This window comes from Meleagris gallopavo, chromosome 31 (genome assembly GCF_905368555.1).
Source record: "Meleagris gallopavo chromosome 31, MGAL_WU_HG_1.1, whole genome shotgun sequence".
NCBI classification, from domain to species: Eukaryota; Metazoa; Chordata; class Aves; order Galliformes; family Phasianidae; genus Meleagris; species Meleagris gallopavo.
Genome location: NC_139434.1, coordinates 235,804 through 262,422, shown reverse-complemented (window position 1 = coordinate 262,422; position 26,619 = coordinate 235,804). Strand labels below are relative to the sequence as shown.

General features: G+C 57.4%; 2 protein-coding genes across 7 annotated transcripts in view; one reads left to right on the top strand and one right to left on the bottom strand.

Annotated features, from left to right (window-relative positions):
• Window positions 1-50: 50 nt before the first annotated feature.
• On the bottom strand, window positions 51-2,063 carry LOC100542150 (inhibin subunit beta C). The gene is given in 3 exon segments (XM_031554750.2): window positions 51-974; window positions 1,758-1,982; window positions 1,985-2,063. Coding segments are annotated over 3 exon segments (1,035 nt in total). The 3' UTR covers window positions 51-243.
• Window positions 2,064-3,838: 1,775 nt separating this feature from the next.
• The window catches only part of R3HDM2 (R3H domain containing 2), a 30,751-nt gene continuing 7,970 nt past the window's right edge, over window positions 3,839-26,619 (top strand). For 2 of the 6 annotated variants that reach the window (XM_085212180.1, XM_085212179.1), the window contains exons 1-12: window positions 16,797-16,995; window positions 17,178-17,219; window positions 17,848-17,934; window positions 18,747-18,873; window positions 19,737-19,815; window positions 20,408-20,467; window positions 20,681-20,821; window positions 21,648-21,756; window positions 22,286-22,381; window positions 23,919-23,950; window positions 25,865-26,097; window positions 26,284-26,468. In XM_085212180.1, the coding sequence (XP_085068306.1) occupies window positions 16,828-16,995; window positions 17,178-17,219; window positions 17,848-17,934; window positions 18,747-18,873; window positions 19,737-19,815; window positions 20,408-20,467; window positions 20,681-20,821; window positions 21,648-21,756; window positions 22,286-22,381; window positions 23,919-23,950; window positions 25,865-26,097; window positions 26,284-26,468 (1,359 nt within the window). In that variant the 5' untranslated portion in view covers window positions 16,797-16,827. Of the gene's footprint in view, window positions 4,095-16,796; window positions 16,996-17,177; window positions 17,220-17,847; window positions 17,935-18,746; window positions 18,874-19,736; window positions 19,816-20,407; window positions 20,468-20,680; window positions 20,822-21,647; window positions 21,757-22,285; window positions 22,382-23,918; window positions 23,951-25,864; window positions 26,098-26,283; window positions 26,469-26,619 lie in introns of those variants that run through there. The other 4 variants (XM_085212176.1, XM_085212175.1, XM_085212178.1 and 1 more) reach the window with 4 other exon arrangements.

Genomic DNA, 26,619 nt, shown 5'->3' with positions numbered 1-26,619 from the left:
CCGCCAGCACCGTTTCCTCCTTCTACCCCCTCAAAGGCTCTGCTCCCCCCACCCAGCCCCCAGCTCAGACCCCCTCTCTCCATTCAAACCGCAGAGGCACAGGGGTGAATTTCTGATCTCCAGCACGAGGGGCGGAGGGGAATCCGGGCACGGCGGGGAAGGGGCGCCCGCCGAGACGCCCAGATCCACCCCCGAGACACACAGACCCCGCAGGGCTCTGCACGAGGGGGGCCCAGCAGCGCGTTAAGTGCACCCGCACGCATCCACGATCATATCGGGGATGTCAGTTTTGACGATATTGCTGTCGCGATCGTAATAGAGCAGCGAAAGCGGACGGCGCTGCGTCGGGACGCAGCAAGAATCCGCTGCGGCGTCGGCGTTGTTGGCTTTGATGAGGTTGAGGACGGCGGTGTGAAAAGATGCGGCCACCCCGGGGACGGCGGCCACGTGCGGGGGGCACAAGCCGGCGCAGTAATTCATGTGGTATCCCTCCGGTTGGATGATCCAGTCCTCCCAGCCGATCTCCTTGAAGTCCACGAAGAACTCTTTGCGGCAACACGTCCGCGTGCTGCCGCTGCAATCGATGCCGCGGCGACGGCGGCTGGGGGGGGTCCCGATCCGGGCGCGGACGGCCACAAAGGGCCGATGGTGGTCCCCGTAGGTGGGCAGGGGGGGTCGCGAAGTGTTCAGTTCCACCGTCAGCCGCTCCGTGCCGCGGCTCAGGACGCTCCGCAGCGCGTCGCTCACATCCAGCGCTTTCCAACCCTCGCCGCGCACCTCCAGCATCGCCTCGCTCAGCGCCGTGCCGTTCGGCGCTGCGTCCCCGTGCAGCAGCCTTACGGATACGGGCTGCGAGCTGCCGGGACCCGGGGAGGCCCAGAAGAGGTGGAGTTGTGCTTGTAGGACCTCCGAGTTTCCACGGAGCTCCTGAGAGAAACGGAAGAGCAGGCGGGAGCTGCGCGGCGTGGAGGGACCTGCAAGGGAACCGTCAGGATATTGGGGGGGGTCCTGGGAACCCCAGGGCGGCACTGCTGGGTGAGGGGCGGCACGGGGGGTGGTGAGGGATCGACGTTCGACCTCTCGAGCTCCGATGTTCCCCCGTTACAGAGCTGCAGGAGGTTTGGGGGAGGCCGTGAATCACCTCTGGGCCCCCACGTGCAGCACAATGTGCCCCCCCTCGCCTCCCCCCCCATCCCCACCCCCGGGAGTGCAGTGCGTGGAGATGCGTCGCTTCCAGAGGCCTTTGAGGATGCAGTGAGCTGCGCAAAATGCACGGGGCTGAGCGGGGAGAGCCGCCCCACAGCCCGGCCAGCAGCGGGGCAGCGCGGGGGGGTCACTGTGGGAGGGGGGCGATGGCTTTTCTGCTCCTCCGCATTGGCCCTGGGGGATGTGGGGACCTCAGGGGACAGCCATAGGGACACCGAGCGCCACGCGGGGTTTCTCTGCTCCTGGAAATGGGGGAGGAATGAGGGCTCGGCTCCGAGCGCTGTGCCGCCCCCAGGGAAACGAGAGGCTCGAAGCACCGCCGACCCCACCCACAATGGGCGCAGGGGTCCCACAGACGGGCCACGTCCGTGCAGTGCAACCCAACCCCCTCCCACAGGGATCCCTCCGCCGCAGGGACCCCCCCACGACCCCCGCAAGGCAAAACCCACTGCACGCTCCCCCCGCAACCGCGGCGACCTCCTCCCCCCACCGTGGGGATGTCCCCATATACGGACCCCCCACCACATCCCCTCCCCCCCCCCGTCACCCACCTGCCTCAGCGAAGCTCAGCACCTCGTAGTTCTGCTCTGCGGCGTTGGGGGGTCGGGGGGGGGCGACGCCACGGTTGAGCTGCGGTTGCACCCGGCGCAAAGCACTGAGCAGCGCTGCCCTGGGTGGGGGGCGGGGGGCGAGGGGCCGCTCGGATAAATGCAACCTGGACAGGATGCTGTGCTGGGCCACGGCCAGCAGCGCCCTGCGCTGTGCCGGGGGGGCAGCGCCCCGGGGCACCGTGCGGCTCCGTGGGACGATGCCATCCGTAGGAGGATGAGGAGGAGGAAGGTCAAAACCGCTGCCATCGCCGCTATGAGAGCCGGATGAAGTGAGGCAGAGGGGGGGCCGGGGGGGGTAGAGCTGTCCTGACCACAAATATTGGCTGATCCCAACCAGATAACGGCGGTGGCACCGCGCGGCCGCGCTTGGGGTTAAGGTGGAGCGGCGCTGCTGAGCCGTGGGGATGCGGGGGGGGGGGAGCCGTGGGGGAGGTGGGGGGTCCTGGGTCGGTGGGACCCGAGAGATGGGGGCCCTCGATGTCCCCGTGGTGTCCTCGTGGTGTCCCCATGGTGTCCCTATAGTGGCCCCACAGTGTTCCTACAATGTCCCTATGAGGTCCCCATAGTGTCCCCATGGTGACCTCATGGTCCCCCCATGGTGTCCCCACAATGTCCCCCGCCGTGATGTCCCCCATGGTGTCCCTGTGATGTCCCCACGATGTCCCTAGAGAGTCCGCATGACAGCCCTATGATGTCCTCATGTTGTCCCCACAGTGTCCCTGTGATGTCCCCACAATGCTCCCATAAAGTCCCCATTATGTTTTCATGGTGTCCCCATGGTGTCTCCATAGTGTCCCCATGATGTCCCCATTATGTCAACATAACATCTCTACAGTGTCCTCGTGGTGTCCCCATGATGTCCCCAATGGTGCCCCCATGGTGTCCCCACGATGTCCCCAATGATGTCCCTATAGTGGCCCCTCAGTGTTCCTACAATGTCCCCATGAGGTCCCCATAGTGTCCCCATGGTGACTTCATGGTCTCCCCATGGTGTCCCCACAATGTCCCCCACCGTGATGTCCCTCATGGTGTCCCTGTGATGTTCCTATGGAGTCCCCATGACAACCCTATGATGTCCCATGGCCTTCCCATGATGTCCCCTATAGTATCCCCACGGTGCCCCCATGTTGTCCCCACAGTGTCCCTGTGATGTCCCCACAATGCTCCCATAAAGTCCCCATTGTGTTTTCATGGTGTCCCCATGGTGTCTCCATAGTGTCCCCATGGTGTCCCCACGATGTCCCCAATGGTGTCCCTATAGTGACCCCACAGTGTTCCTACAATGTCCCTATGAGGTCCCCATAGTGTCCCCATGGTGACCTCATGGTCCCCCCATGGTGTTCCCACAATGTTCCCCGCCGTGATGTCCCTCATGGTGTCCCTGTGATGTCCCCACGATGTCCCTGTAGAATCCATGTGACATCCCTATGATGTCCCCATGGTCTCCCCATGGTGCCCTCATGATGCCCCCTTAGTGTCCCCCTGATGTCCCCATGAGGTCCCCGTGGTGTCTCTCTGATGTTCCCATGATGTCCCCACGATGTCCCCATCTTGTCCCCATGTTCTTCTCATGGTGTCCCCCATAGTGTTCCCATAATGTCCCCATGGTCTCTGCATAACGTCCCCATGTTGTCCCCATGGTGTCCCCACGATGTCCCCACGGTGTCCCACGGTGTCCCTATGTTGTCCCCACGATGTCTCCACGATGTCTCCATGATGTCCCCATGGTGTCCCCATGGTGTCCCCATAGTGTCCCCACGATGTCCCCACGCTACGCACTCCCTCTCACACCACGTGACCCCTAGCAGCGGAAGCCCCGCCCCCTCCGGGCGTGACCGCGCGTGTGGGCGGAGCCACCGCCCCTCCCCTTTAAGGCGGACCCTCTGATTGGCTCCGCCCTCTGTGCGTTCCCGCTCCTCTCGCGTCCTCCACCCCGCAGGGGGGCGCTACAGCCCACCTCCCCGCGGTTGCCATGCCAACGGCGCACGGCGGCGCGCCGTGATGACGTAACACGCAGAGCGCTGACGCCGCGCAGCTCCGCCGTGGGAGGGGCCCACGCTTCTTTCCTTTTTTTTTTTTTTTTCCTCCCCCCCCTTTTTTTTTTTTTTTTTTCCCTCCCCCTCCCGTTCTTTTCCCCTTTTTCTCCACGCTCCGTTTCCTACCCTCCCTCCCCCCCCTTTAACCCCTCTCCTCCACTTTCCGCGCTGGCCCAGGCCCGGCCCATAGAGGTGGTGGCGGCGGCGGCGGCCGCGGCCCAGCGGCGTGGGGCCCGGCCCGGTGAGTGCGGGGGATCCGGGGGGAGGGGGGAGGTTCTGGGTTCGGGGGGCGTTGGGGGCTTCACCCTCCGCTCCCAGCGCTGTCCTCGAGGCTCTCGGCTGCACGGGGGGCGGCGGGGCGCTGTGGGCGCGGGGGGAGGAGGAGAGGGGGGTCTCGTTGTGAACGCTGTGAGCCCCCCCCCAAAAAAAAACCGACCCCGAGGCCTTGGGCTCTGTGGAGCAACAGGAGGGGGGTGGGGGAGGCCCTGAGGGCGCCGTGGGGGCGGTGCAGGCGGAGCTTTGCCTTGGGGTGCAGCGCTGGGGGGCTGGGGGGGGTTGGGGGGGCTGTGTGCTGGGGGGGGCTGGTTTTTGGTTTTGTAGCCTTTATGCTGTGTGTGGGATGGTGCCTCTCCCGTTTTGTGTTTTGGGGGCTGCTTTCCCATCGTTTTCTTTATTTCCTTTACAATTAGATCGATGCCGTTCCGTTCCGTGGTGGCGGCAGCCTTTTCTGGTTTCCATCCCTGTTCTTTCCTGCTTTTTGTTCTGAAGCTGCTCTGTGGTTTTATAGGGCTGCAGTAATGTGGCTCGGGAGCTGCTGTGTGCCTCCCAGCAGAGCTCCATCCAGCCCGTGTCTGCCTTACGGAGGGGTTTTGCTGTTACTTTTATTATCAGTTTACCATCATTCGATCCCTGAGTGAGCAGCTGTTCTTAGTTAGACCACAGAGAATATGAACTCCTTGATAAAACCTTTCTTTGCCTCCGCTCCCTAAGGTCTGTATTCCTACTGTGTCCTTTTGACTGACTGCAGTTTATCAGTCCTGCTCGGGGTTTGCTGTGAGATCCACCTGCTTCGTTCTGTCCCAGGACTCGGGCTGTGTTTGCAGTGTGTGGGTAAGCCTGGCTGCCCTGCGCTGTATGAATCTGCCTGCTGTGCTTCCACACGGCATCGTTGTGCCCCAAACCGGCTGTTAGATTTTATTTCAGGGCAGTGAAGTGATTCCCGGTCCTGGAAGCTGACATACAGCAGCCAAGCACCCAGTTCTTTGCACCTGGATGGTCTGCGTGACCTGTTGCTTGTGGGTGACTTAACACAGACCGCCTCAAATCCGTCAGCTTTTCTCCTGAGCACTGGGAACTAAGCTCAGCTGCTTCTGCCCCGCCTGTTCTTTGAGTACTTCCTGGTATTTGGGGGGGCTTCAAGCATTGGAAAAAGATGTCTGGAAAAACAAGTTCATGTTGATAACGAGGTGTGCTTTAGTAGTGGGGATGGTAAGAGAATGAGCTGCGTTGTCACGAATATTGGACAAGCTTCTGGGGCTGCTGAGCTGCAGGGCTTCCAGCTCTGTAGGCCAGGTTTTGTTTTCCTTAGAGCTCACTGTAGTGGTGAGTAGAAGGAAACCCTGAGTTTATTACAGCTTCTGCTGCTCTTACAGCTGTGTAAAGTGATCCACAGCTGAAGAGGATTCGGATGCAGTGGTGAGCTGGAAATGTAATGCTGGCGTTAATCCTGCACGTGTTGCTGAGTGGGTGCAGTTTGCTGCCTGTCTGGAGCAAAGTCGGAGTTCAAAAAAGTGGAAGAAACCCAAAGGACTGGGAAAGAAAGGTGCTGGGAAAGGGAGCTCGGCTGCTTGGGGGGCTGTGTTGCCAAGCTTGGTGTCTGCCCATCCCAATGGACAGGCTGAGGAATTGTGTCCTCCTGATGGTGGGAAAAGGGGGAAGCCCTTTAGCAAAGCATTAACTGCTGCTTGAAGATGCAGGGGCAGCTCTGCTGTTCCATGACTGCCAGCTGTGCTTGGGACCGGTGCTCTTTAACATCTTTATCAATGACATCAATGACGGAATCGAGGGCACCCTCAGCAAGTTTGCTGACGACACCCAGCTGAGTGGTGCGTTGACACGGGGGAGGGAAGGGATGCCGTTCAGAGGGACCTGGAGAGGCTGGAAAGGTGGGCCTGGGTGAAGCTGATGAGGTTCAGCACGGCAAAGAGCAGAGTTTGGCACTTGGGCCGGAGGAATGGCAGGCATCCGTACGGACTGGAAGGAGGGTCCTTGAGAGCAGCCCTGCAGAGAAGGAGCTGGGGGTCCTGGGGGGTGAAAAGCTGACCGTGAGCCAGCAGGGTGCGATTGCAGCTCGGAAAGCAAAGGGGATCCTGGGCTCCAGCAGCAGAGGGGTGGCAGCAGGGACAGGGAGGTGATCGTCCCCCTCTGCTCCGCTTTGTGAGGCCCCATCTGCAGCGCTGCGTCCAGGGCTGGAGCCCCCAGCACAGGAAGGACAGGGAGCTGTTGGAGAGGGTCCGGAGGAGCCACAGAGATGAGCAGGGGCTGCAGCACCTCCCTGCAAAGCCAGGCTGAGGGAGCTGGGCTGTTCAGCCTGGAGAAGAGAAGGCTGGGGGGGAGCTGAGTGCAGCCTGCAGGACCTCAAGGGAGCCTGCAGACAGGAGGGGATCAGCTCTTGGGAAGGGGAGAAACAGCAGGACGAGGGGAACGGCTGGAAGCGGAGGGAGGGCAGCTTTCAGTTGGCTGTCAGGGGGAAGTTGTTTGCTGGGAGAGTGGGGAGGTGCTGGAACAGCTGCCCAGAGAGGCTGTGGATCCCCGTCCATCCTTGGAGGTGTTCGAGGGCAGCAAGGATGGGGCCCTGGGCAGCCTGGGCTGCTGTGAGATGTGGAGGTTGGTGGCCCTGCGTGTGGCGGGGGGTTGGAGCTCCGTGATCCTTGAGCTCCCTTCCAACCCAACCCTTCTGTGACTCTGCGAAGACTGGCTGCTCTTATGAAGATGTGCTGCAGAGGAGATCAGTAGCTCGTAGGATCTCAGCTGCTTGTCAGGAGGCAGCCAAACAACACGAGCCTCTTTACGGATCACGGCTGCTCTGTTTGGTTTCTATCACAGGTATTGCTGGGAGTCTTGCCTTACCTCCTGCCTCGCCCTGCTCTCCATCTCCCCCAGATCTGGGGCCAGCTTCCCCATGGCTGCTTCATGCAGTTCTGATTCCTTGCTCTCTCTTCTTTATTTCTGTGCTGTTTACCACTGTGGCTCCCTAAGGCTGACCGGCGTAAATTCTGCGTCCTCCTTGGGTTCATGCTTGAAATCCTCCATCAAATCATCCCAAGGACTGCAGTTAATATTTTTTCCTGACTGGATCCAGCAGCTTGCAGGGAGTTTGCTGAGTTACTTTTTCTTCACAGCCCCTCTCTCCCTTCCACAGGAAGAGACCTGGAAGCAATTGACCCTCAGTTATCATCAGGCTCTGCTCAGCGCTTCCTGAGGCTCAGTTGGAGCTGCCTGCACAGCTGAGCCAAAACCCAGAGTGATTTAACAATATCACACCGTGGTTTGCAGCGCCGTCTTCCTCTTTGGCGAGCCTCCGTGGCCTTGTGACCGGGATCTCTCCCCACCCAGGGGCACATTGTGGTTGTCACGCAGTGCCCAGGGCTGCAGGTCAGAGCTGTGAGGAGCAGAGGCTGCGCTCAGCACGGGGGGAGCAGAGAAACCGTTTCCCTTTGATTCCTTGCGGGGCAGCTCGCCGTTAGCTGCCGTTCTGGGCTGGGAGGAGCGGCTGCTTTTAGCCTAGCTGTCCTGGGAAGGTGGGAGCCCTTATAGTTTGTGGGCTTCTTCTCTTTGCAATGGAATGCGAATCTGTCGCTCTCCACCCTCCATCTTTTTTTGCGCTGTCTCTTCAGCTCTGTGTCCTGCTGAAGCGATGGAGGGCAGCGGGACCCCCTGGGGGATTTGCCAGCTGCAGAGGTGAGCAGCGCCCGCGGGAGCCCAGGCTGGGTGAGAGCAGCAGCAGGAGGAAGGGCTGAGCTGATGTCAGCGCTGGGATTCCCTCGCATGCTGCTGTCAATGGGGCTCATACGGATTTATGGCTTTCTATAGAGCCCGCTTTCATTATGTATTGGGAGCACAAGCTGTCTTTGTGTACTGCAGACTGAGTCACGGCTGCCTCCCAGTAAATTTCAGTGATGATTATTGAGTGTGGGCAGATGCAGCCTACTCCTTATGCCAGCTCTTATATATATATATATTTTTTTTTTAATGAAGTTATAAAATTCTCTTATTGCTTTGACGTCCTTTTCTTTAAGAAACGAATTTCTTCGGAGCTGAGTTTAGACAAAGAGCCACTTGGTTGTGGGAGACGTGGGTGCATCGGGGTGACCTCTTTGCGGGGAGCTTTGGGCTCCTGGTTAGGAGATGGAATTCTGCCCTGTCTGTTCCCCCGTGGCCAAACCAAAACGAGCAGCTGCTTCAGAGCCGCTCCTCCTGTCGTGGTTTCTCATTAGGAGAGGAAGGGGAGAGCGAGGGCAAGGAGGGATGAGGGTGGGAAGGGTGCAGGGGCTGTGTTTGCTCAGCCCTCAGAACCGCTGAAGTTGTGCCCACCCCAGAGCTGAGGGTCTGCCCTCCTCCTCCTCCCCCCCAGATTCAAACCGGGGCTGGGATTCTGGCCTTGCTCACGCAGGAACTCCCCTCGGTGCCTTTCACTTTTCTTCCTTTGCACTTTTCTTTCCCCTTTGCTTTCAATTTATTTTGGGGGTGTTTTGCAGGGCGAAACCAAAACACTCTCAGAAATCTGCTCCTGCCTACAGACTCAGTAGGTTCCGAATGAGCTGCACGTGAGGTGCGTTGCCTTTCCTTATGGAGAGCCTGCTGTTTTCTTGTGCTGGCAGCTTCCTGCTTTAGAAATGCTTGGGAAGCCGATATCACAGGGAGGCAGGGAGAGATGGGTGTCATTTTGGTGTTATTTTCTGAAGCTCCTCGGTGAGGAGGGGAGCAGCCATCTGTCCGAGTGGGTTCTGCTGCACGATGCGACGAGGGACGGCTTTGCACCTGGTGGGAAACGGTGGTGTGGGCTCCGGAGGGGGAAAACTTGGCCACCATCGTGACCTTGGTGACGTTTCTCAGTCTCAATCACCCTCCATCTCGTCATTGTCACCACGCAGAGCCACGCGGACCCGCTGGGGCTGGTTTTGTGTTGGCACAAAGGGTTTGGTGCAGGGCTATGAGCGCGGGGCGGTGGGATCTGGAGGCGAGGGGCAGTTTGGTCTTTGTGCCTTTGGCCCGGTGGTGGCAGGTTACTCTTTGCAGTGCAGAAGCGTCGTCAGCACGGGACACGGGGTGGGTGGCACTGATGTCGGAGTGGAAGTTTCTGCACCACAGGGCAGCGCAACTCAGGAGAGAACGGCACTGTTCCCCTCTGTCCTGCAGGAAACACCAGGGCAAGTGAAGCTGAGCCTGGTAGCTGTGCAGAGCTGGGTGCCACCCAGCACCCCGGCCACGCTCCCACCCTGCTCTTGCTGCAGGCTGTGCAGCCTGGAGGATTTTCCCTTTCTTGCACGCACGCATGGCTGCAGGGCTCTCCTCCAGCAGGGGCAGCCCTGGCTGCTGCCTCGGTAACACCCGGAGTGGGGGATTCCTAATTGGAAAGGCCAAGAACCCGACGCGTGCTCCGTTGGTGCCACCTCTCTGCTCTCCTCCCTCTGTTCCTCTGGCAGCAGCAGCACACATTCTATTTTTAAGCAGCGCTGCGCTCTGTATTGCGGCATTTTTCTCTTCCTGAATTATTTATCAGTGTTTGGAGCTGAATGGGAGCTCGTTACGTTCCTCATCGCTGCCCACGTGTCTGTCCTGAGCCATTGACAGATCTGGTGCACGTCAGACTTGGAGGGGCCACGGGGGCACAGCTGCAGGCAGCACACATCTGTGAGTTGGGTGCTGGGGGTAGGGAAGGGCTGCTTGCCATGGGCGCGCATCCTCCGCTGAGCCAGACCTGAATGGAAAATCCCCTACAATTAAATTTGATGGTGCTCTGTTTTATTTTTCCTGTGAGCAGCGGCTCCCGGATCTCAGATCCCGTTTCTTGGGGGCATGAAGCTCATCATTCCTGCCCGACAGCAGGGCCCGGTCAGAATTCCTGCTCTCAGCTGCCACCCCCGTCAGCTCGGGGCTGGGGTGACTTCTGATGGTGGACTCCACTCCGCAGTCACTGTTTCCCTGCTCTGCTCTACCCCTGCTCCCTTATGGTGGCCTCCTCAGACCCGCTAACGGAGCTGTGCTGGTGTAGGACTCCCGTGTCGCTCCCAGCCCTGCTGGGGAATCTCCTTTTCCTATGGGCTCCTGTTAGAAGGGCCGGAGCGCGTGGTGCATCCTGCTGCCCCACAGGTGCTGCTCTGCTCCTGGGTGCCCGTGGAGCTCTTCTCCTGCGCGTGGGCAGCTTTCCTTCATCCCTGGGCAGTGTGGCAGATGTTAGCTGATGTGCAATGAGGACTCCGTTCCAGGCTCTTTTCTCTTCCCTTTTTTAAGGGCAGGGGCAGTTTCCTGCTCTGGGTGCTGCAGCCGGGGCCCACGATGCTCTCACGTGCCCAGGGCTCTGCTGCTGTTGCCGTGCATCCGTCACACGGGGAATCCCTGTCCCGGGCTGACACACGTTGGCACTACAGCCTCTGCAGGCTGAGGGCTTTTCCCTTCTGCTGAAGCATATCCACAGTTTTCTTTCGACAGAAACCCATCAGGGTGAAGCAGAGCGTGGTCTCAGTGCGCCAATGTGTAAACACTCACATTACCTGAGCAGGGGACTCCCAGGCGTGCGAGGCACTGATCTGTGGGTCTCACCCAGGCTGCAGCCACTTGGGCTTCAGCGGGGCTGACGCGTTCCTCCTCCCACCCAGGGTCCGCCGTCCCCCCGTCTACAGAGAAAGATGCATCCAAGCAAAAAGGTGCAGCCCAGGAAATCTTCTCCCACTTTGTTTCCTGGAGACAGGGTGCTGCTGCCTCGCAGCGAGGCGGCTCTGTGGCTGTTGGAGGAAGCCCAGGAGGTGCATCTGTGCTGTGTGGGCTTGCGGGGCTCCGTGCTCTGAGGTCTGTCCTGCTCAGCCCTCTGCATGGAGTCTTTCTGCTGGAGCTCAGCTCTGCAGGCTCAGCGGGGGGAAAGCTGCAACACGGGTCAGAACTTCTCCAGGCTCATTTGCATTTCTTGCTTCCTGTCTGTATTGCGTGGCAAAGAAAGCATTAAAGACCCTTGGGAGCATCGATGGCACCGCGTGAACAGTGAGGAAGGCAGCCCAAAACCCACCTCCACGCACGTGGGGTCCTCAAAGCGTCCCTGCCACTGCATCCTGCCTGCCTGACGGTGCTCAGGAAGATGCTGTGTCTTTAAAGCCTTCTCAGTGCTCAGGAAGATGCTGTGTCTTTAAAGCCTTCTCGGGGCTCTGCGGAGGCAGTTCCACTGAAGTGTTTGAATGAGAGCAGGAGGGGGTGTGCATGTGGCCATTGGCAGAGCTCCGTGCCGTCCCTCCCCACAGTCGGGCTCTGCTCTGCCTCGGAGCTGCACGGCACAGCGCTGCGATCACTGGGGGGGGAGCAGAGCAGGGGCTTCCAGAGAGCGAAATGATCCCGGCAGCCTTCCTGCCGAGCCAGCTGAGGCAATGGAGGGTCGGTGGGGATTAGGGGACAGGTGACTGCGGGGAGCACGGAGCCACAGGGGTGAGTTCCTTTGCAGAGCTGAGCCGCCTGATGTTTGGGGCTTGAGCAGGAGTGACCCGAGGCTTCTCTTTTCATCTCTTCTCACCACCACTGTGCAAAACACAGCGTAGGTACAGCAGGCAGGTGGTTCAGGGATGGACCTGACATCGCTCGCCTCCGGTAAGTGCCTGTTCCCGTGCTTCATTTCACACCGTGCTGCGGTGGATCCACGGCTGCGATGCCGTTCGGGATGCAGCGCCAGCGCTGAGCTTTCCTTTCTGGTGCTGAGCACCTGCAGGAGCGGGGAATCCCTGAGCGCTGCCTGCTGTGTCAGCCAGGAGTTCCCCTCGTGGGCTCTCCCAGCCTGAGCTGGGCTTTGTGCGGCTCTTCCTTTTCCTTTTGCAGAGGCAAAGTGCTCCGTGCCGCTGTGCCGGGCTGTGCTTTCAGGGCTGTGCTGCTTGGAAGCTGGCTACTTTGTCAAAGAACGTGGCGACTTTTTGGCTGGCCGTAGGAAATATTGAGTTTGCTTTACTCCGTTTGATGTTCTGTAGGGCTGCTTGTGCTGTTCCCGTGTATTTATATTAACCCCATCTTGTCTTTAAAAGCTTGCTGCAAACTGGGTTTGGTTTCAGCAGGATGGGGAGTTCGGATTCCCTCTGCCTCCTTCTCACACCGGTGCTGAAGGACCATTCCCTCCATCTGATTTTCAGTGCTGGGAGCTGTTCCTAGGGCTGGGTCTATCAGCCACTTACAGCACTGCAGGATCTTTATTTCGGTGCATCAGACCTGCTGCCCTTCCCTTCGCCTCCTTACAGTGCTCTTTTAGAACAGAAACCATCACCCGTGGCTCCAGGACCTGCAGGCAGCAGCCCTTGAGGTCCCCTTGCTGCAGGTAAGCAGGAACAGCTCACCTGCTCATCACACTGTGACACCTTGCTGTGACACCTTGCTGTGACACCTTGCTGTGACACCTTGCTGTGACACCCAGTGTTTGCAGCTGCCTTCATGGTGAGCTGGGCTGGGGAATCCGTGCTCTCAGCCAACTTAAGTGCTGCTGCTGCTGCTGCTTGGCACAGGAGAGCACTGCAGGAGCGTGCCAGCACGAGGGAAGTTAACACAAGTCCCATTGCCCTGCTGTCCTGTCGCATCTGACACTGCAGAAAGGGGGTGGGTGATTCCATGCTAGCTTTTCAGGAAACCCCCGTGGTGGACAGCCCTCCTTCGCTGTTGCTGGGAAACTGCTTTGACGTCATGGGAGCAGTTCCCTGCTCCTGGATGAGTGCAGGAATAGCTCTGACAGCAGAGGGGAGCTCAGGCTGTCCCACATTTCTCTTTCTCACCTCAGAGGGTTTACAGCACTGTAAAAAAATAAAAAATAAAAAAAAAAATCCATCCAGCACTGTAAAAGTGCGCATTGATGCCTTCTGTGCTCCTCTGACTTGAACTGCTGCCTGGTTTTGTCTCCCCTGGGTTTCGAGCCGAGGGCTGGGAGGTTCTCATGTGGCTTCACTGCAGCTCCCGAAATAAAGTGAGACAGAAGGGCTGCAGGTGGCTTCTGCTGTGCACTTCACAATGCCTAAACCCACTTCCTTCAGCATGATCCAAAATTCCCTCTTTACAGCCCCCACCCCCATCGAGGTGTTGGTGCAGTCGGTTCCTTCCTTCCATCCTCCTCTCCATTGAATTTTGGGAGCTCTGCAGGGCTTCTGACAGCTGCAGGAGGGCCTTGGAGTCTCCTCCCTCACACCTGTGGCTGTCCATTGCTGCGTGCCCTGTATCCCAGTTCATGTAAGGTTATTTATTCCCTCTTTCCACCTAAAGTCAAAACTTTGCATCATATCTTCACCTCTTCTGTGCAGTGTGGGGGTGGGGATTAAGATTTAAAGCGGTGACTCAGTGCTGGGTTTGTGCACTGTTCAGGCCAGCGCACCTAAAGCCTCCATGCTTTTGGTTTTGTTTGCTTTATAGGAACTGCCAGGGAGTGAGGAGCGAATCCTCCCCTTCAGCTGATGATAAAAAGCAAAGGGGAACGTTCTGCAGCAGCTCCTGCATGGGCTGAGGCCACCGCAGTGTGTGAGCATCCCTCACGGAGACTGGGGGGCTTTGCACAGAGCCGTGTGCTCCTTCCAGCTCCCAGCAGGGAGTGGATTTCTCCACCCAGAGACCAGGGGAGGTGTTTGCAGGGCTCTGTGCTCGTCTCAGGGCTGAGGCCTCAGGGACAGCATTGGTGCTGGGGACCCTTAATTGGGCTTTATGCTGCCCAGAACAGATGGGGAGGCCATGTGGAGCCTGTGAGGGACCTGTCTCAGGAGTTGTTACCTCAGGAGTTGTTACCTCAGGAGTTGTTACCTCAGGAGTTGTTACCTCAGGCGTTGTCTCAGGAGCTGCACAGCTGTTGCTGATCCTACAACCAAACCTCCTTTTTCCAGCCCCTTGTGTACCTGGGAAACGCACTCCAGCACCCCGAAACTGCACCAGCGGCCGTGCCCTGGGGAAAGCAGAGGGCAGAGGGCTCCCTGCAGCCCTTTGGGGTGACAGGAGCACGCTGCAGCCCGGCTCTGGAGCTGGGACCTTCGGCCCCCCCCGCATCTCACCTCCCCCGTCCCTCTGTGGGGCGGCCGCCGGTACCCGGCTCTCCCGGTTGCTCCTGGCGACAGAGCCGGTTGCCATGGAGCTCTGGCTCCGATTGGCTGAGCCGCGAGCCAATCAGCGCGCAGCTGGGAGAGCATCACTCCTCGTGCGGGAGGCTCCTGCTCGGTGCTGCCGACAGCAAGGCCGTGCTCTGAGGGGCAAAGTGAAATGTTTGTGCTCCAGAAGAGGGCCGTGGCTTTCCCACTTCCCTCTTCCAGGCTGGGCTGTTGGCTCCCATCGCCTCTTGCACCTGCGGACCTCCCTCAGGTGGGCCGGCTTTCCTTGCCCAGCTCCCAGCGCTGAGAGTTGGCTCTGGCTGCCCGTCATCGACGTGATGTGGTGGGGACTGTCCTGCCCACGAGTGAGTCACCGCCTTGGGATGTTTATTTCTGAGTCTTCTGAGCACTGTAACTCAGTTTAGCAAGAGATTGGACCCGGTTTGGCTTTGAGCATGCTTCCTTTGTGTTTTCGAACCAGCCTGAGGCTGGAAAGAGCTGTTCCTGAGGCTTTGTTGGGTTCCTCCTCGTCAGTGGGGTGCTGCTGCCTTCTGCAACGTGGGACTCAATGTTCCATTAATGCAGCACAGCGCTGTGACTCGGGCAAGTCTTTCTGCTCTGCCCTATCGAATGCTTCCTGGAGCGAGCGAGCCTCAGGAAGCAAAAGCAGGAAAAAAAATGACCTGGGGAAGAGGCTGAGGGGGTGGGAGTCAAGAGATGTCTCTAAAGCAGATTGTGAAGTCTGAACGTGCCGGCTTACTCCTGAGGCTGCGGCTTGGTCCGTTCCCTTTTTGAGGAAGGCGAGGATGGAGTTACCCTTCACCCAACCCTCAGGCAGTGCTCGGTGCTCACTGCCACCCTCCGACCCCAGGTCACTCAGCTCAGCTCTCCCACCTCCAGCAGCTCTGCTGGGCAACTGCTCTGACCCAGATTCAGTAGCTTCCCTGATGCTGCATCTACGTCATCTCCCCATCTCCTCCCTGGCAGAGCTCAGCTCAGTGCCACCCACCCCGAGTCCTCTGAACTTCCCCTCTCTGCAAGCTGCTGTCTGTCGCTGCAGCTCATGTCTGCCACCCCCTCATGCGACCTACGCCTGTCCTGAGGGAGCGGCGCTGATTCATTCATACCGAAAGGAAAGCTCTTCTTTGCAGGCTGTGAAGGAGCACTGGCAGTGCGCAGCAGCTCTTTGGAGCTTTGCATGCAAGGAAATGTGCCGGGGGCTGCTGCCGGGGGCAGGAAGTCCATCAGGAGGGAACAAATGTCTGCTGAGTGGCACTGAGCTCTCGTCTGGGGGGAGAGAAGCGGTGCTGTGTTCCCCCGTGGTGCTCAGGTTGCATTGCAGTGTGATGAGGAAGGTTCTTCCTCCCCAGGCTGCAAGCAGGGCACGGTGCTACAGCAGCTCGGGGGGAGTTGGGGTGAAACCTCTCTGCTTTGCCTCCCGCAGGGTGACTGCAGCCAGAAATCAGAGCTGCAGTAGAAGCAGAACGCGTTTGATGTCCGACATCCCCACGGATTAAAAGGGGGTGAGGTTGAATTAGTTAATGCAGACGAGCAGCTCCCGTGTAGAGCTGCCAAGAGTTAATAAATCTCGGTGAGATCGGACACTTTCAGCCACGTTCTGCCAAAGCAATTAGTAAAACAAGTTGATGAACGCCAGCTGTATCTCCTAACCCTGAGATCTGTTGGGGCTCCTCTGAAATGTGCGTTTCCCCCTTTCTCTTTGGGGCTGGCACTGGCTGTGCCCCAGCAGTGGCTGCACAGATGTGGCTCTCAGGACCTGGATTCCCTTTGCAGCCCTCCCTAAGCTGCTTTGCCCTCACTGGAGCTCCAAGAGAGCTGCTTTGGCTGAGCCCAGAGGACTGACTTTGGTTCTAGGCGTGCAGCTGGCTCCGTTTTATGAATGGATGTGTCACATCCTGTTGGTGCTGGGAGCAGAGCAAGGCACCCTGCCCTGCCTGGGCATTTCAGGGCCCTGGGCAGGCTGTATGCTTGCTAATCAGAAGCATGCAATTAGACACAACTTCATTAGGAAGCATTATGTCTTCATCTGCAATGGCTCGGCTCCTGTTTCTTCTGTAGTATCGAGCCACAAGCAGCCAGAGGGAAGATAGTGGTGTCACTCTGTTTCCCAGGAGAAACCAGAGCAATCTCTGGGTACGAGGCTGTGTCCTCATTGAAGACGCCTCTGATTGCCTGCCAGAAGGGCAGGGCTGCGATTTGGGAAAAGAATGCAGGTTTTGGTTGTTATCTGTGCACGACAGAGCACACCTCCTCCAGCCGTTGGGCTGATATCACCTCCTGAATTCCTGTGCGTTCTTAGCACTGCCCTGAGCCTCTTCTCTGCATCAGAGGAGTTCCAGGGCATCTCTGTGTGCCTTTGTTCAGCTTTGCCCATGACTTCAGGGTCCCGATGAGAATCCTGCAAGAACTTGGGGCTGCATCCAAGGGGACGATGGGTGGGTGCAGGGTGCAGGGTGCAGGGTGCAAGGTGCAGGGTGCGGGGTGCGGGGTGCAGGGTGCAGGGTGCAGGGGCTGGGGTTGTTGTGCACAAAAGGAGTTGCAAGAAATGACAAGCTAGATGCGCTCCAGTTGGAAACTCTCTCCTTCCTGACCCTTCTGCCCCACTCTGCCCCTTCTTCTGGCAGGTGCCCCTCGCTGCGTCGCAGGGCTCTGAAGATGTCAAACAGCAACACGGCGCAGGAGTCCCTGGAAATAATGAAGGAGTCAGAAAAAAAGGTGGTTGAGGAATCCGTGAGCAAAACCAAATACGTATCCAGGTCACCCAGCAAGGAGGAGGCTGAGAAGGATGGGGGGGAGGAGGTCAGCGTGCGTCAGGAAGCTCAGGTGAGCAGGGGATGGGCGGGCAGCCCAGCGGGCGCACGGAGCTCCTCTCGTTCTGCCTGAGAAACACACTGTCAGGTTGAGATCTGCTTCCAAATCTCTGCGCTGCCTCAAACACCAAATAGCACTGATGTTGTGCACTCTCACATCGAGCTTTTTGCCTTCTCTTTCCTTTTTTTCTACAGAGGCGGACGTCAGGCCATGGACACGCCAGAAAAAGAGCCAAGGTATGAGATATTCCAGCATCCCTTCCTTCTTCAGGCTGTTCCTATGGCTGATCCTGCCTGGGTTCTCATGGGACTGGTTTCTATTTCCCATTTGTCACCCAAGTGAGTCAACTTGCCAGCAGTCCTGAAAGCACAGCTTTTATTTTAAACTGAGCACTACTACGTTACCCGAAATAACCAAAGCCATCAGGTCAGGCAGGGTAGGTGTAAGCTGGATGACAGCCTGGTAATGAAGAACAGCAACGATTCTCACCTCATATCTTAGATAAAACCATTTGTTCACTCTGTCCTTTGGGAGTGGTTTCGATTCTTAGGTGAGGAGGGGAGGACTGGGGCTGCCGTGGCTGAAGAGGCCAAAGAGTGCTTGAATTGAGGCACTGAGCTTCCTCACTTCAATGTTGGTCGGTTCCAAATTGAACTGAGGGCTGCAGGAAGGAACTGCTTCGCTCCAGGACTGCAGATGTGTGCATGGCCCTGTGTGTTGTGAGGTGCTGGTGTGGTTGTCCTCCTCCTCAGCAATTTAATGAACGCTGATTGCAGGAACGGCTTGGTAGTGCAGCAGCATGAAGTCGAGAGCGTGCTTTCTGGCTGAGGTGTCTTAACTTTGCTCTTTCTTTTACTTTTCCAGTCTAATTCAAAGCTTAAGCTGGTCAGGAGCTTGGCTGTGTGTGAAGAATCGTCCAGCCCCTTTGTAGATGGGCTGCTGGAGTCCCAGGTAGGCCCAGAACCAGACGAGTTACGCAGTGTGGGAGCCCAGAAAATCCCCTTCTTTCTAGAGCTGGTATCTCACACTGGGCTCATACCTCCGAGAAGCAAGGAGTCCCACGTGAGGCTGCTTTTGGAGGAAGTGCTCGTCCCTCTGTCACCGCTTCATGTGCACGGTCACACCAGGAATTGTCTGCGTCACTCCCTGGGCACCTGCACCTGCTTAAGCCATGGTGCCGTGTCAGGGACCTCCGGTATAAGGGCAGAAGGAAGCCGAAGGGTCAGCTGGCACAAAGGCTCCTGCTTTTCTTGTCGGTTGTGACTTGAACTTTGGCAGCGGGTTGTCCCATGTCAGCCTTGACAAGCCTTCTGGTCTTCAGCTCCTTGCCATGGAGCAGGGTGAGCTTGCAGGCCTTGCTGGGCAGCTGCAGCTCAGGAGGGGAGCAGACAAGAAGCATCAGGAAGCTCTGTGCAGCACGAGAGCCACTCAGCACAGCTCGTAGGCTTTTTGCACCCCTCATCCCTTTCTCTTTCCAGATGAGAGTCTTGCTGTAGTGGTGCAAGAGCTCCTTCACCTCCACGCTCCTCAGTCCACAGTGTAATAGAATTTTTTAACCTTCAACAGGGAAGGATGTAACTTAGATCCTGCACGAGGCGGGTGTCCAGCAGTGACAAATGCTGTTGAGTCCCATCAGATCTTCTCATTGGAAGGAGAGCGGGGGAGAGCAGAGCCTGAACCCCGTGCCACTCCATGCCAACATCTCCACCCACAGCAGCATTGAGTCCCAGTGACTCACAGCACCACGGTTTGTTTTGTTCCAGGACATCATTCAGCTGCGTGTTAGCTGCCCCTCTGACAAGGAAGAGGAAAAGTCCACGAAAGATGGGGCTGAGAAAGAAGAAAAAGAAAAGAATAAAGACAAGGCACCAAGGAAGATGCTGTCTCGAGGTCAGGTGCTCCTATGAACTGAGCAGGTCTCATCTTCCCTGCTTTGAGGATTCGGGGGGCAGTGGGAGCACTGGGAGCAGAGGGGTTACCTCTGCTGATGCCTGTGCAGGAATGCATCACCTTTATAGCATCCTTTGTGGAGCGGGGGGTGGGGGAGGCTCTGTGGGTTTGCCACGCGCCCCTGCAGCCTTGCAGGATCTCAGTGTGTTTGGGGAGATCCAGTGGCTTTCTAAATGTGCAGGTGCAAAACCAAGACCCGCCGTATAGACTCCTGGTTTCAGTGCAGTTTTGATTTTCAAAACACCTGCCACAGGTGCCAAAGGAAAGGGTTGCAAGGAGGTGAGCTGAATTTCTGCCGTGTAACCCTGCCGTTTGATTTTGGGGCACAGGAATGGCTAAAAGATGCACATTCAATCTGGTGAGCAAATTGCACCTTCAAATCTCATAACGAGAGAAACTGCACTGATGCAGCTTTGAATTCAAGTGCTGGTTTGTTGGCTTTTTCCTGCAGTTACCCCTCAAATTAAAAGGGTTTGAGGCAAGGGAAGAACAGAGGCACTGGGCTCTGCTCAGGTCGCCTGCAGGATGGAAGATGCCACAGTTGCTTGTTTATACCAAAGTACGGCGTGCTCACTTGCAGGGCCTTTTGTAACAGTGGGCTATCCTGAACGTCCTCCAACAGGTCTTAGGGACAAGGTTGCCTTTCTTGGACTTCCAGGTCCCTCTCCTTGGCATCCTCCTAACGGGGCCACTGTGGGAGCATCGCTCTCACGCTTGCACCGAGTCACTGCTGAGAGGTGCCTCCTGCAACCCGTTGTACTGCAGCGTTTTGTTCATTTCTTCTACTGCTGTTGTTGTTTCAGATTCCAGCCAGGAATACACGGACTCCACTGGGATAGATTTGCATGAGTTTTTAGTAAATACACTGAAAAAAAACCCGAGGTAGGTCACTGGTTGGTGAAAAGAAATCCTTCTGATGGAGTGAAGGGAGGGAAGAGCTGGTGAGTGATGCTGCTCTGGGTGACCTGTGGTGTTTGTTCGCACTCGTGTGCGTCCGTGTATTTGGGGAGGAGAGGGAGGTGGCAGCTCTACGTCTTTATGTGACAATCAGAACGTGCTTGTGTGCTGTGGAGAGACAGAGAGAGGAAGAATGCTTTGTTTGAATGCGAGCAGGAGGTAATCTTGACCACCTTAAAACCCATTATGTAAACGGTCATCAAATATTCACCTCCAAAGGAGCTGCTGCTGTGTCAGTAAGAAACGTAATCAAACCAAGTGCTGGCGTAGGAGCAGCAAAGCTGGAGTCACTGCAGTGGAGCTGAGATTTGGTACGACCAAAAGCCAAGCACTATTAGCAAAACAACTTTAAATTGGGAAAAAAGCGTGGAGCTTTTTAGTTCATTGCTGCAGAAGATGTGTGGAGCTCTGTCAGTGGGGCTGCTTGTGAGTTTTGCTGCTGCAGGGAGGTGGGTACCGAGCAGAGGGGTCTGTGCTTTGCTCTCCTTAAAGGTGATTTCCCCTTTTCTTTTGGCAGGGATAGAATGATGCTGCTAAAGTTGGAACAGGAGATTCTGGAATTTATTAGTGATGGCAAGTAAGTGGTCATTAAGAAATTCCTCTCAGTATCCAATCTAAATGTTCCCTGGCACAGCTTGAGGCCGCTGCACTGAGTCCTGTCACTCGGCACGCTCTGGTCTGGGTCTGGCCAAGGTGTCAGCGCTCCCTCCCTTTCCCTCTCTGTTTCGGTGTGTGATTATCATCTGTTTCAAAGCCTCCTAAACTCTGATCCTTTCTTCCTTGATTTCAGCAATCAGTTTAAGAAGTTCCCTCAGATGACCTCATACCACAGGATGCTGCTGCACCGGGTGGCTGCCTACTTTGGCATGGACCATAATGTTGACCAAACCGGGAAGGCAGTCATTATCAACAAGACCAGTAACACACGAATGTAAGGGGGTGGAGAGAGGACACGCTTCCCCTTCCCTTTCCCCTTCCCCTTCCCTTTCCCCCTTCCCTTCCCCTTCTCCTTCCCCTTCGCCTTCCTTTTCCCCTTCCCTTTCCCTCTCCCCTTCCCCTTCCCCATCCCCCTCTCCCTCCCCTTCTCCCTCCCCTTCCCCTTCCCCTTCCCTTTCTCCTTCCTTTCCCTTTCCCCTTCCCCTTCCCCCCCTCCCCTTTCCCCTTCCCTTTCCCTTTCCCTTTCCCTTTCCCTTTCCCTTTCCCTTCCCTTTCCCTTTCCCTTTCCCTTTCCCTTTCCCTTCCCTTTCCCTTTCCCTTTCCCTTTCCCTTCCCTTTCCCTTTCCCTTTCCCTTTCCCTTTCCCTTCCTTCCCTTCCTCCCTTCCCTTTTCCCTTCCCCTTCCCCTTCCCTTCCCCTTCCCTTCCCCCTCCCTCTTCCCCTTCCCCTTCCCCTCCTCTTCCCCTTCCCCTTCCCCTTCCCTTCCCCTTCCCTTTCCCTTCCCCTTCCCCTTCCTCCCAGACCTCAGGCCCTGGGGGATGGATTTTATGGGATGGATTTCACAGCACATTTAATGTCTCTGTCAGAAGGGCCGTTCCCTCTTTGGAGGGTCAGATAGAATCCTTCACTTCCAGCCCCACATTTATATACCTGCAAGCCCTTTCCAGCTGTCTTTAGCTCTCAGGGCAGGGTTGGGTTCTTCTGTTGCTGTCAGAGGGGAACATTTAACACAACAAGCATTTGTGCCCCGCTCCCTGCAAGACTGGTTTTATGGCTCTACACCCACTGTTACCCCCTAACAAGAGCTGATTCCTCCTGCAGTCCTGAGCAGAGGTTCTCTGAGCACATCAAAGACGAGAAGAATGCAGAGTTTCCACAGCGGTTTATCCTAAAACGAGATGATACCAGCATGGACCGAGACGATAATCAGGTAAGGGGTGGCAAAATGGGGCACCGGGATCCCTCTCCTCACCCAGGACCTCGCGCTCTTTGCTTTTGTAGCACCCATCTTCACATCACCATGCCATTACCCCTTGCTTTGATTCATGTTTCCCAACTCCGGTGCTCAGGGTGAGGTCGTTGCAGTCAGTATCAGGTTCTGGTTTCTGCACGGTGGTTCTCAGAGGCTGAGGCACACAGCGTGCGACTGAGCAGGAGGAGTTTCCCGTGGGCATCTGTCTGCAGAGAGTGGCTTTTAGCTTTTGACCCCCGAGAGCAGATTGTCTTTCCGAATACCCGGTGATACTCCTGACCTGTCCTCTCTGAATCAGGCAGAATAGCTTAGCAGATCTCCCTCGAGCATCCCTAGAGCACGAGTGCCCAGAAGCTCACCTAAAGGCAGCGTTGCACTGTGCACTCACTCCGCCGTCCGCGCTCTGCTGTGCAGACGTACCAGCAGCTCACTGCACCTCTGCTCCCATTGGCAACCACTGACCCCTGAGCTGTGTTTGTCCCTTCAGATCAGACTCCCCTTGCAGGATGGGAGGAGGAGCAAATCTATAGAAGAGCGAGAGGAGGAGTACCAGCGGGCCAGGGAGCGGATATTTGCACGAGAGGTAAGCTTAGATCCCTGACATGCCAGGTTTCTTCCTGGAACTTTGGGGCAGGAGGTGTCCTTGAATATTCTAAAAGGTCAGATCTCACTCTTGCCTTTTCTACAAATTTCCTAGTGTTCCTGGTATCTACCAGTGAATTCCAGCTCCTAACAAAGATGCCTGTGACATCGAGATAGAGGAGCCACACGTTCACTCCCTTAAATTCACATGGCAGTAGAAGTGTGGGGACTGACAGAGGAGGCAGGTTTGCTCCTTGCTGTCCAGCAATACTATAAGCTTATGCAGTGGCATGTCTGGAATGAGTTAATTAATGAAGCCGACAGGAACCGTGCCCTTCTCTCCCAGTTTCTCTCCATTTCTGCAGCTTTGGCCTCCTGAGCAAGCAGTGCTAGCCCTCAGTCACAGAACTTAGGTTGGAGGGGTCCTTAAAGATCACCCCGTTCCAAGCCCCCTGCCACGGCAGGGCTGCCAGCCCCCACATCAGGCTGCCCAGGATCCCTCGGGTGTCAGGCAGGGCTCCGCGCCTCTGTGGGATGGAGCTGGGTTGATTTTCTTTCTCACAAAGCGTCCGGCTTGGTTGTTGTTTGCTTGAAATCTCTGCTCCCCGTGTGGAACTCCTCTAAGCCAGAGCTATGCTCCATGCTCACGTCTGGCCCGGCGAGGCTGCTGTGCTCTGCTGTGTTGGGTGCTGTCTGCCCGCTGGAGGCAGCTCTGCGCTGTGCCAAGAGGCGAACGATGGATGCGGGGTCAGATTCAAAGCCCAGCTCCCTGCCTGCTGCTTTTGAGTAGCTGGGGAGCGATGCTTCCCTCTGCCCCAGGACGCTCAGGCAGCCACTGCACTGAGTGCTGTCGAGGCAGCAGGTGGCTCGGAGGTGCTGGTGGTCACAGAGCTGCCTTGCACACCTTGCACACCCTGCACACCCTGCACACCCTGCGCACCGGCCAGAGCCAGCCGGCCATTAGCAAGCAGCCCTGCCTGTAGGCCTGGATGAGGGCAGGTGCCATCCCAGCCAGCACAGTGCTCAGAGGCCGTGGGTCACCCTTCCTCTCTGCTCGTGGCCTAAGGCAGCGCTCTGCTGCTGGCCTGCCGAGGCGGGGCTGCTGTCACTGGGGGCTGGGCACATCTTGAGCCCCCTCCCTTTTCTGACGGCTCCGATGACTGCCTGCATTTACCGAGCAGGGACCCTTCTGCGTTTGGTCTTGGTTGATCCGCTGACAAAGCAACCTTGATGCTGCCTTAGGGCATTGAGATAGAGAGCTTAGGACTGAGATTTGAAAACCCAGGGCAGATCTCGGCATCACAGGTGCTGGCAAAGGCTCCAAGGGGGTTGGATGGAGAGCCGGTGGGGCAGGAGCACACGAGGCTCAGCAGGAGCTCCCGAGTGACCATACGACTCATGCACAACACCAGCTGAATCCCATACTGTTAGTGCTTTGCTCCTCTTTGCTTTGAAGTAGCCTGGGGTTTGTTGCTTTCGAAGTTATTAAGTCTCCCTTTTCTTTCCTTCCCATCTCCGTGTCTTTCCCATGTTTCCAGACTGGCCAGAACGGATTTCTCAGCGACAGCAGGTCAGTACCATTCAGCACACACTTTCCGTACCTCTGACTTTCCCTGCAGAGCACTGCATGACTCCGTAATGATGCTTTTTCTCTGATGTTAACTGGCAGAATCTCCAAAGGAGGCTTTTCTTCTAGCTCTCAGAAATGGAAGCAGATTTTTAGGCATCTCTGTGATTTATTTTATACATTGTCCTGCTGAGTGCATTTACCCCGTGCATGGCTGCTTGGTGAAGTTACTGAGGTTGTATTTTTCACAGCATCGATCTCTGAGTCCTTTTTTTTGGCCAATTCATCAATTAAGATGGGATGATGGACAGCAGGAATGGCAGCGAGGAGAGGGAAAGGCAAAGGATTTGGGCAGTTTTCAAACCATTCTGCTCTTTGTGTCCCAGAAGGGTGGGAGAACCTCTGCTCTGACAGTGGCAGGGTCAGCGTCCAGGTGGGCTGGAGTCGTCCCTGGTTTAAGCGTGGAGGAACAGCTTTGCTTCTCAGCCATGGCTCTGGAGCTTCATGGAACGAAGCTGTAGCGGAAGATCAGGTGTCCTCAGCACGGATACAGGGATGCTGCAGTGGAGTTACGGCCCTGGTGCTCGTGGTGCTCGAGTAGTTTTCAGTTCTGCTGCGGAGACGCAGAAAAAGTCACCCAGCACCTGTAGCCAGCGCTGTGCTGAGAGCTTTTCTGAGTGTTGTGCCCTAAGGAGCTTCTTAACCTCCTTCCTTTGTGCTTCCAGCATGGGAAGAGGGAGGCCGTCCCTCTCTCTCAGGGTCGTTTTTTGCTGTGGACAGAGAAGCTCTGGAGAGGACTGGGCTCCTTAGGTGGTTGTGCTTGGAGGTGATGTCCTGGTGAACTCCTGAGTTCACTCCTCAGAGCCCAGCACTCAGAGCAAACACTGCTGTCTTCTTCATTGCTTAAAAGTCTTTTCTTAGCACCGACGTGACCGCAGAGCTCTCTGCTGGCGGACAGGGGAAGCAGGCTGTGATAAGGTGCATGGAGAGGGGCGCGAGGGAGAGCAGAGCCATTCTGCCGCTGGGTTAGCAGCACTCGGCTTGAGAGATTCTGAGCTCTGAGGGAAGCAGAGTTTGCAGCTGAGCGGACAGGAGGCACAGCACGCCCCAAACGGTGCCCCCCCCTCTGGGTGAGGTTGGAGAGAACCCGGGAGATCAGCAGTGCCACTTCTTCCAGCCCTGCAATTTGCAAGGCTGCGCACTCAGTTCCTTCACCTGTCAGGAGATGCAGCCTTTGCAGCGGTTGCTCTCCAGGAGAGCTGTTCTCTTTGTGCTCCCAGCAGCCCTGGGCAGCAGCTTGGAAGTTCCCTCTCAGCCTCTCTTCTCCCCGCGGCTGTTGGAGCAGCAGCCAGGCTCAGCCTCCAGCACGGCGTCTCTTCGTCACCTCTCCTCCTCAGTGAGGGTCCAGGAACCCATTATAAACCACTTCTATTCCTTAGCTGGGCTGGGGAACCAGGTTTGGGGTGCTTTGCCAGCGCTCCAAAATCTTGTTCTAGGCAGACCTGGCTGGAGATTAAGGAGGGCGATGACTGGGAGCACGGTGATGTCGTGGCACACAGCTGTGCAGAAAGCGATCTTGCGAGATCTTGGTCACCTTGACGCCTCCCTGAAGCTCAGTGCTGTGGGACAGGGAAGGCTTTAGCAAGGGATTGTGCTCCGAGCCTGCTGGCGTCTTTTCCAGGCCGGAGAAAAGGGCCAGGAAGCAGCAGGGAGATGGCAGCGTGTGGGTCTTCCCAAGGAAGCGGTGGCCCGGGCTGTTTGTTCACCGTCTCTAATTACTGTGCTCGGTGCCAGTGCGTCCCACAGCCAGCTGCCGGCCGGCATCACCACCCAGCTGACAGTCGGTGCAGCACATGCAGGTCCTGCTCCTGCCCCTCTCCCCTGGAGGTGCTGCCCGACTCTCCCCTCTTTGCACAGGGGCAACCGGGACGCTTTGAACCGGGCCTCGGGCAGCCGCCAGAGCAGCACAGAGAGCGAGATGAAGTCGCTGGAGCCCCGGCCGTGGAGCAGCACGGACTCGGACGGCTCCATCCGCAGCCTGCGGCCGCCCGTCACCAAAGCCAGCAGCTTCAGTGGCATCTCCATCCTGACGCGGGGCGACAGCGTCGGGAGCAGCAAAGGCAGCGCTGGCAGCAGAGCGTCCCGGGCAGGTACTGAGTCGGTTCCCTGCCGGGGAGCAGCTCCACCGGTGGTCCTTGGGCTGGGGGTTGGTCGGCCGCGGTGCTGCGCTCAGTGCCTCTGTTCGCACGGGACCGGGACAGCTTCATTTCGGTTCCGAGATGGGGACAGACTGACTGACTTAGCATCCGCTTTTTTCACGCTTCTGTCCATTCAAGGCCTGGTTCTCGGTGCCCCCGAAGCGTGCAGCCAACCCCCTTCGTCGCAGCCCAGCCGTGGTCTCCTTCCCTGCGCGTCCCAGCAGCCCCAACCGCCGCCCCCCCAGCAGCCCCCGCCGCAGCCCCAAGGCCTCCCCCCCGCCGCCCAGCAGCAGCCGGCCATGAGTAACCACATGATGTCTCAGGTGAGTCCCTGCAGGCGCCGGGCTGCCACTCCTGCCTGCCCCGGGGCGCAGGGAGAGCGGGGCTGGATGCCGTCGCAGGTGGGCGTGGAATGGGAGAGACAGAGGTTGTCTGAGCAAACGGATCTTTGGTTTGGGCCGCAGCCAGCCTTCG